At 37.4% G+C, this 9,791-nt stretch overlaps 1 protein-coding gene across 4 annotated transcripts in view; it reads left to right on the top strand.

The window, feature by feature from the left end:
- Nucleotides 1-9,791, top strand: part of kif4 (kinesin family member 4) — a 35,353-nt gene continuing 25,562 nt past the window's right edge. For 3 of the 4 annotated variants that reach the window (XR_015519521.1, XR_015519520.1, XR_015519519.1), the window contains exons 1-9: nt 1-257; nt 1,569-1,692; nt 1,785-1,899; nt 3,387-3,577; nt 5,938-6,027; nt 6,484-6,650; nt 6,890-6,984; nt 7,093-7,212; nt 9,379-9,554. Coding sequence is in view for 1 of the 4 variants with exons in the window: in NM_200823.1 (NP_957117.1) it covers nt 1,570-1,692; nt 1,785-1,899; nt 3,387-3,577; nt 5,938-6,027; nt 6,484-6,650; nt 6,890-6,984; nt 7,093-7,212; nt 9,379-9,554 (1,077 nt within the window). In the remaining 3 variants the exon portion in view is untranslated. 4 annotated transcript variants of the gene reach the window in all.

The following is a 9,791-nucleotide window of genomic DNA, read 5'->3' as shown; positions in this document are numbered from 1 at the left end:
GGAGGTGGAGCTGCTTATTTGAAAGTGGCGGGCAGGATCTTTCCTCCGACTCAGAAATAAACGCTATTCCCGGATTAATCCATCTGGAACTTTTATCGGCGTCTATTTGAGTCTGTTTAATATAGCACTTTCATGCGAGGGCGACTAGGATTATGATTTATGTCGTTTAGTTTGAAACTGTTGTCGATATTGTGTAAGAAATAACGTTTAATGCGCTTTTCTCTTCGAGCTCCATAGCGGTTGACGCAGAGCGGAAGGTGAGGATGAGTTCACAATAATATCACAGTTCTTAAAGCTCTTTATTTCTATTTTTTTTACAGTTTTTCGATGTTTAGTTCGAGTGTAGTCATTATATACATGTGACGTTAAATTAGAAAGTGTATTTGATGTTTGTGGATAATTGCGTCAAGTGCGGTCAGGCTTTAGGCCCGTTGTATTGTATTTCTTTAATCAAGTTATTTACTTTAACTATGTTTAATACACACATTAGTGGACAAAAGTTGTTAAACCTTGCCTAACCTTTTTTTGTTTGTTACTGTAAACAGCTATTTATGAGCTGTCTGCTATAACGTTAACGTTATTAGTTTCATAAAGCTAGTGTTTTTATTATTGAGGCAATGTTGAAGGTGGTTTCATATTCACACATATTTGGACTTTGGCGTTCAATAAAATACTAAAACAGAATTTAAAAGGTTTATACAGATTAATTATAATCACCTATTATAATAACCACAACTTGACACCCTCTCAATATTGTTTACCACGCCAACTTTGAATCTTGGGTCTGAAATTGCATATAAGTATGACTTCAAAACAACATTAGCACTATTCGACCGTCAACAGTGTTGTACTTTGATAGTCATTACCTGATAATATTATTTCACTATTTAGATTTAGCATAAATACATTCCTGAAATTCTATTATGAAGGTTAAAGTCTGAACTTGGCTTAAGTTGTGTATTTCCCAGACACGTAACTTATATAGATATTGTAAAGAGTTTAGATATAATATAAAGTTGAAATTTAAATTTTGAGGCTATATAATTGAAATAATATAGAAAAAAGTCGATTGAACTGTCATCCCACATTTAGAGCTCATGCTTGAAGAGTTTAGTTCATAATCATATATGCATTTTAAATAGTGTCAAATTGTATTATTATTATTATTTTTTTATTTGCTAAAAAACATTTGTGAAACTGTTGTCGATGTTGAAACATTTCATCCACTTTCCCCCTCTATCTCCATAACAGCTGACACAGAGCAGTTTACTTGTTTTAACACACATTATTTATAATTTGGCTAGAAAATCTCAATTTGTATTTATTGATTTTTTTTTTTTAATCCAGTAATATCGTTTCCACTGGCCCATTACAATAAATCCTTAGCGTTTAGCCCTGTACACCTTTGACATTTAATCTATAATGGTGGTAAAAAGGTCTCAAGTCTCAAATTTGACTTGGTGAAACCTGCAGAAACTCTCTAATGGGCTCGTCTTGCTCTGTGCGCACTGTCTTTGTTAGACGATATGTGATTGTAATTTGTAATTCAACATCATGTGCTTTTCCAGAATGACCAAGGAGGACGAGAAGGCCATTCCCGTGAGGGTTGCATTGAGATGCAGACCTCTGGTGCCCAAAGAGATCAATGAGGGATGCCAGTGCTGTCTTAATTTTGTACCCAGTGAACCTCAGGTCTGTGTGTGTCAGGTCATTCCTTTAACACTTGTGCATCATGTCATGCTGTTAAATCCTAATAGTCATTTTTTTTTCTCCTTTTATTTCAGGTGATTGTTGGCAACGACAAGGCGTTCACTTTTGATTATGTGTTTGACCCCACAACAGAACAGGAGGAAGTTTTCAACACTGCGGTGTCTCCTTTATTATCTGGACTTTTTAAAGGTTTGTAAGGCCATGTCCACACTAATGCGTTTTCATTTGAAAACGCATATTTTTGTCTCCGTTTTGCCCTTCCATCCACACTGAGACGCGTTTTTAGGAAACAAAAACGTATCTTTTTGAAAACGCTCTCCAAAGTGGATAAATTTGAAAACGACTTTTTCGTGTCGTAGTGTAGACTGTGAAAACGGAGTCTTTCGAAAACGATGACGCGTTTTTTGTCATGTGACACTCAGTCATGTTACTAATTCGTTTACTTTATTTTCGTTGTGATTATGATTTTAGTGATGTCGTCCTTACTGTGAGGGTAAGCAGCGTCATCAGCAGGATACTGTTCTTCAAAGCGGTCCAGTATATCGGCATATTTGTTTTGGCACGTCTCCCAGTCTACATTTCCACTCTCTTTTGCAACTTTGTATTCATGTGTTACTCGAAGCAGCAACTCTACTTCATTGTCAGTCCATTTAAAAAACTCTGTGCTTTTCCTTGACATTTTGCCGCAACGTTTTAAAGAGCCGGAAAGAAAATAAACGTCAGCCGGAAATGATGCGTGACGAAGCGTCTTACGTTTCACGCATGCGCAGTACAGGTTGAAAGCATTGGTAGTCGTTTCAGTGTGGATGACAAAGTTTTGGAAAACGAATGGAAACGACAGTGTGGACGTGAAGCGTTTTTAGAGGAAAACTCCGTTTTCAAATTTGTCCGGATTAGTGTAGACATGGCCTAAAGCAGTCCCAGGACCAATTCTGGAGGCAACAAAGACTTTGGCCCAATCCCAATTCTACCCCTTAGCCCTTTGCTTGCTTTTGTGCATTCAGGGGACGGGTTTGGGATGTCCCAATTCATTTTAGCTTAATAGCATAGGGCTAAGGGGAAGCGCTTGAAATGGAGATTTTCCACAACCACACTGGAAACCAAGGAGTACAAAAACTTCCCAGATTTATTTCAGACCTTTTAAAAAATTTTGACAACAAACAAACAAACATATGTTTTAGATAAAATTGTCTTCGTATAATCCACAATATTAACTACTGTACAACATACTTTCACACCTGTCACTCGATGACACTGGAATACCCTGTCTAGTGGCTGGGAATGAGCTTTCCACAGTGTGTGCTGTAATGTTAATGTTGTTTTCGTGTGTTTACATAAATGAATATGGCCACTGTTTGAATGCACAGTAGTGTTACGAGCTTATTGCCATATTATATCATTATGATAATAAGATATAATTGCCTTCAGTTATTTCCTAAAGCTAAATACCCCAAAAAACTGGAATAACTACAGCAGGTCTCGTATGAAGAGCTCATAATGACATGTGAAGTGTGCTTGTGTTGAAGTACTGTCCCACTTCATAGGGGTAAATTTGAAGCCCTTCGCACTTTAAGGGCCAAGGGAAAGGGGTTTAAAATGGGATTGGGCCTTATTTTTCATGCATAAGGGGTAAATCTGCAGTATGTAATGGATATGTTCATTGTTTGTACTTGCAGGTTATCACGCCACTGTTCTGGCCTATGGGCAGACGGGGTCAGGCAAGACGTTCTCTATGGGCGGCACTTACACATCCGAACAGGAGAACGAGCCCACGGTCGGGGTGATCCCGCGAGTGATACGACGAATCTTCCAGGAGAAAGCTAAACGCACAGACTGTGAATTTGTGCTAGCTGTATCTTACCTCGAGGTATAGATGCGTGTGTTGTTTGGTGTTAATGGTTGTGTGCTGTTGGGATGTTTTCATCCACTCTCTGGGCTGATTTTGAGTCTTAATTTGCTCACATTTTTTCTGTTTCAGCTAATAGAATGATTTTTGGTGACTAATCTTATTTTGACACATTTTGTGAAAATGGTTTGGAGTTTTTCAAAAACTCAACAAACTCTGGGCAAATTTACTCTTGTTGTGTTAGTGGCTGTTTTCACCTATTGACTTGCCATGGCAGCATATAATCATGCATTCTTGATTGTTGCTGGTTTTGCCTGTTGGGAAGAGAAACAATTGGTCGTTTTTGCTGTTGATCATCAGATGCAGTGCAAAAACAACGTAGTTTCTGACCTTTATATGGAGTATAGTGTGGGTTTTAGAGAGAATGAGAGAGACCTTTGTGCTCATTTTGATATGTCGGAGTAAATCAAAATAAGCCCCTCAGCTCTCAGAACACTGTAAACATAGTAAGTGTATCGCTGCTCACACACTCTATAATTTGCTGTTTTACTCCATATAAAAGGCAGAAATCTTTTTGCACAGGCCTATCTAAAGTGTTAATGCTGCCAACTGATGATCTACAATACCTTTTCCCAAAAGGGAAAACCACCAATCAATAATGCATGATTATCTGCTGTCATGGCTGTGCAATCAAAAAATGATTATAATGGCTAGGGCTGCTCGATTATGGGAAAAATCATAATCACGATTATTTTGGTCATAATTGTAATCACGATTTATCAAAACGATTATCAGTTGAAGTCAAAATTATTCGTCTTCCTGTGATTTTATTTTTATAATATTTCCCAAATGATGTTTAACAGAGTTTTTTTTTTTTACAGTACTTCCTATAATATTTGTTTCTTCTGGAGAAAGGCTTATTTGTTTTATTTTAGCTAGAATAAAAGCAGGTTTGAATATTTTGAAACCTATTTTAATAGCTTGATATTATTAGCCCCTTTAAGCAATATATTTGTTTGATTGTCTGCAGAAGAAACTACTGTTATACAATGACTTGCCTATTTACCCTAATTAAGCCTTTGAATGTCACCTTAAGCTGAATACTAGTATCTTGAAAAATATCTAGTAAAATATAATGTACTGTCATCATAGCAAAGATAAAAGAAATAAGTTATTAAAAATGAGTTATTAAATCTGTTATGTTTAAACTGCGCTTTAAGCATCTTCACTGTATTTTTAATTTTATTATTGATTAATGATAAAAACAGTTGGCATCAGTAGGAATATTGCACGCTGTCACTTTAGGAATAGTGCGGCTCTGATATGGTTTCTCTTTCACGCTTCTTTTGATTTTCAACTTGTGTGTTTATTAAACAAATGAGGGTTAATATGAATAATCACTAAACACCGCGCTCTGACACAAATGTGCATGTATTTGACCATTAAAGTGCTCCCATTAAGATCGCGTTAGATGTGTGCGTGTTCTGCTGTCCGAGGCTAAGCGCGGCGCGCACACACACAACAGCACGTGCTCTTTTGCGCTTTTAAAAATATGAATGATGCGCATCCCGTGCTGCAAAAGTTACATTACAGCACATGCTTAGTCATTTTCACGTGGAACTGAGCTTTGCAGAGGCAGAGTTTTCACACGTGTACAACTGGAAAGGGGGCGGTACATGATGGAATAATCGCTTATCTCGATTAATGGTGTTTCATAATCGTTTAAAGCCAAAATCGAAATCGGATTTTCGATTAATTGCACAGCCCTAATAATGGCAGCCAATGGGGCAAAAACAGCACCAACATAACCAAAGCGGAGTCAATCTGAACAATAAACAAGGGTTAAATAAATTTTTATCTTCCTTATTTTAAATTCCTCCTTCAGAGATGAGACCTTTTATCAATGTTTACATTTTAAATAAGTGGCAAGAGGAGTGGGATGCATTGGATGGGATAGGATGCTCAGAGCTTTAAGGCATTTTAAGACTAGAGATGATCAAGTGATTTTTACCAGATGTCATATCAGACATACAAGATTAATCCATGGTTTTCTGCTCAAGGTGAAGACCTTTGACTCTCCTTACTGGAAAACACATTTTACTGGACTGTCCTGCTTTTAATGATTCCAGAAGACTTTCTTTTAATGAAATTAACTCTCTTAAAGACATTTTTAACAAAGTGATTTAGAATTTTTATCATTTATTAACACTAAAAATCTTATTTAATTGATCTGTTCGTTTGTTGTTGTTAATTGTTGTAAATGTTCTTCCCATGAAAAAAGCCTTAGTTGCTGACATGGCATTAAATAAATACGTTATATTAAATATCTTCATTATTTTTGTGCAACTCAAGGGTGATGCTACTTATGGTTTTTATTTTAGATTTACAATGAAGAGATACTGGACCTGCTGTGCACTTCAAAGGACAAACCGGTCATCAGTATCAGAGAAGATCCTAAAGATGGCATCAAGGTGATTACTTATTGGCTAAATTAAATGGGGGGGTCAATAAATACTGCAAAGGGTGTGTTTATTTTTATATAAGCATTGTTTTTGTTATGCATGCAAACATTTAAAACTTGGTGCATGTTATAATCTCTGTTAATAAGGGATTCCAATGATTTATCGCAGATTTAGTGAGTGCCGTCCTTCAGGGTGATTTGTATTGACAAATTTAAGTAATGTTAATTGTAAGGGTATATTTGTTTTGATATTAGCCTTTTTGTCCTCATGCCATGCAAACATTTGAAACCTGTTGCATGATATCTGTTGGTAAATGATACCAATGACTTGTTGATGTAAAAGAGAAAGCAGATATAGTGTGCACTTCTACATTTAGAAGGTGAGCAAGAACTTCAAGCAGTTGTTTCTAAATCAGTGTGATAAAAATTCTCATACTTGTGCTCATGTTTGGTCTTGATGGTTTAGATTGTAGGCCTGACAGAGAGGGACGTGTTGAATGCTCATGAGATGGTGTGTTGTCTTGAGATGGGGAACTCTGCAAGAACAGTGGGCTCAACAGCCATGAACGCGGCCTCGTCCCGCTCACACGCCATCTTTACTATATCACTGGAGCAGCGGCGCAACGGAGACAAGTATGTGAACTCGGCAGCACACTTCTGTCTGAGTATTTATACACTATTCCGTCATTCACTAAACCTCTAATATAAAGCAGATCAATTTACCTTCAATCCTCAAATCTATTCAGCATGAAGGAACAAGCTGATCTTCATCACACACTCTGAATGTTTGGGTTCATAACGGTTTATAAGGAAGATCTTCTCTTTTTTCATGAGTAAAATGAAAGTCAAATTGAAATGTTTTGTTTGTGAAGGACGGATGTCATGGTCTCCAAACTGCACTTGGTGGATCTTGCTGGATCTGAGAGACAAAAAAAGACCAAAGCAGAGGGAGATCGACTGAAAGAGGGTCAGTGCCATCAAAACACAATTTAAAGGTGTTCACTTGAATGTTCTGTGTGACAGTATTTGCTGTTGGAGTATGTGGTTTTCAACACGCTCTTGTGGTTTGCTGCAGGAATCAGCATTAACCGTGGTCTGCTGTCTCTGGGGAATGTGATCAGCGCTCTGGGGGATGAAAGCAAGAAAGGCAGCTTTGTGCCGTACAGAGACTCCAAATTAACACGACTCTTACAGGGTAAGATTCATTCAGAACTAACCATTGTTGATTAAATCACGTTCAGTACACCATATAGCAAATTTACCAAAGACTTAAAGAGGAGCTATTATGCAAAAATCACCTTTATAAGGGGCTTAAACCCAGTTGTTTATCAGCAGTGTGTGAAAATAACCAGAATACAACAAGCAACATCAATGGAAGATTACTGCATCACAACATTGTCCAGTGATGATGCAGACCTTGAAATGGAGATGTTCTCTTGTCTCTTACTCATGAAAACAAGTGTCTCTTGAGTCCACAGTCATAAGAATATAACAATGTGGAATATAATAGCAATAATAATTATAGGCAAATACAGGGTGTCTTAAAGCAATAAAAGTAAATAAATTAATTCTGAGAAAATAAAGGCCCTTAAAAAGGTAATAAAGTCTTAATCATGTTTTTATGAGGTCTTATTTTGTTCAAGCGTCCAAAAAAGCATAAATATTCCTTGATCCATGCAATTGGTTTGGGCCGGGTGCATCCGGCCAAGCTCCTCCGTCTGGGTGATGTCACGTAATTTGCGACAAACATGGGAAGGTGATGTGATGCTTTACACATGTAGCAAAACCATAGAGCGAAACAGACTGCAAAATGGGAAAATGCAAGTTTGCAAACTCCCTGTTGGAGAAAGACGAGTTTAAACAGTAGCTGAAGCCTCTCGCTAAAAACAACCGCAAAATTTATTCTTTCAAGGTTTGTTTCTTCCGAGCTTATCTGAGTTCTGTTGCATGGCTGTCCTAGATTGATTGATTGATTTTAATTATTTATTTGTTTATCTACAATTGTTTATTAACAACTGTTTATTAAGGTAAAGGTTTAATACTAATTAGGACTTGTGGCGTAACTTGTATAGAAGTGGCCACAAGGTCTTAAAATATTCTGAGAAGGTCTTTTAAACAGTCTTAAAAAGGTATTGAAATTACGTTTAGGATTCCTGCAAATACCCTGAAATAGTAATAGTAATAAAATATACAAAAATAATAAATTGATGAATACTAATCAATAATAGTGATCAATAATGAAGTAATAATCAATAAAATTATATATTGATAATTACATTAAATAACTAAATGAAGAGTAAATGAATATAAAACACAACATAAATGAATGTTTGCTTTCTTGAAACACAAGTTACATGTTACAAGGATTCCCAGATCCTTAGTTCGATTCTTGAATACCCTTCTCTCTTTTAAATTGTTTTATAATCCTGTGTTCATCTATATATTCCTTTAATAATGTATTTTTATGAATAATAGTAATAACTGTAATCGATTACTATCCGGACATTGTTTAAGGGTGCTTTCACATCTGTAGTTCGCTTCATTTGGTCCGATGAAGCGCAATAAATGATACATTGTTGCATCTTCTGCCGTCTTTGGGTCGTTTCCACATCACACTGCTGGCTTTGGTCCGAACCAGTTGAAAGGAACCAAAATGCAGTCATCTGAAAAAATCCACATCTCTCATTGGCCAGATGTTGTTGAACATATTTCCTAAACTGCTTATTGATTGGTCAGAATTCACGTGCGGGAAAATGCCAGTGAACTCCCGCAGGTAAACAAAACCTTTTTCTCTGGAGGGACGACTGCGCTGGCTGATAGTATCCCTGCTTTAGACAAACTATACATTACGAAAGTGAAGCGCGGCCGCGGCTGGAAAACAGTGTTTAGTGCATCACTTATTGCAACATGGTCATCTTGCGAAAATATTACCAACGGTCCATTAGGTAGGATCCAAACGTTTCCCCCCTCTCTCTCTCTCTCTCTCTGTTAGTAAAGCGCTGTCAACAAATATTTTTCCTCCATATCCCATAATGCACAGCGCATCGGCCTACGGCAGCTGAATTAGTCTAAAAGGCGCAGTACTTTTTGCGGTTGGACCTGTTTTAGTACGGATCATATTCTCACCACAAACGAACCGCTCCAGGGTTCCACCTCTTCAAGCAGGTCTCGGTACGCTTATTTGGTCCGCTTTTGGTGCGCACTCGAGTACGATTGCTGCATTCTCACCTGCCCAAACGGACTGCACCAAAAGGGGAAACAAACTCTAGTGCGATTCAACCGAACTAAATAAGGCAGGTGTGAAAGCACCCTTAGAATCTTTTCCTGAAATCTTCCTTTAATTGCTTAACTCCTTTCACAGACTCTCTCGGAGGAAACAGCCACACCTTGATGATTGCGTGTGTGAGTCCAGCAGACTCCAACATCGAGGAGACCATCAACACACTGCGTTACGCCGACCGTGCACGAAAGATCAAGAACAAACCCGTCCTCAATGTAGACCCACGAGCAGCAGAGATGAAGAGACTCAAACAGCAGGTACGCCAACTACTGGGACTTTACAGTTGAAGTCTAAATTAATCACGCTCTTGAGGATATTTACTTTTCCAATATCCCCCAAATGATGTTGAACAGATTCAGGAGTTGTTCACAGTATTTCCTCTAATATTGGTTCTTCTGTAAAAAAGCTTATTTGTTTTAGTTCGGCTAAAATAAAAGCAGTTTTAAAAACAATGTTAAGGTCAATATTATTCGCCCCCTTAAGCAATATAAGTT

This window comes from Danio rerio, chromosome 21 (genome assembly GCF_052040795.2).
Source record: "Danio rerio strain M-AB ecotype USA chromosome 21, GRCz13ab, whole genome shotgun sequence".
Lineage (NCBI taxonomy): Eukaryota > Metazoa > Chordata > Actinopteri > Cypriniformes > Danionidae > Danio > Danio rerio.
The sequence above is the reverse complement of the archived record's forward strand: the minus strand, read 5'-3'. Positions and strand labels throughout refer to the sequence as shown.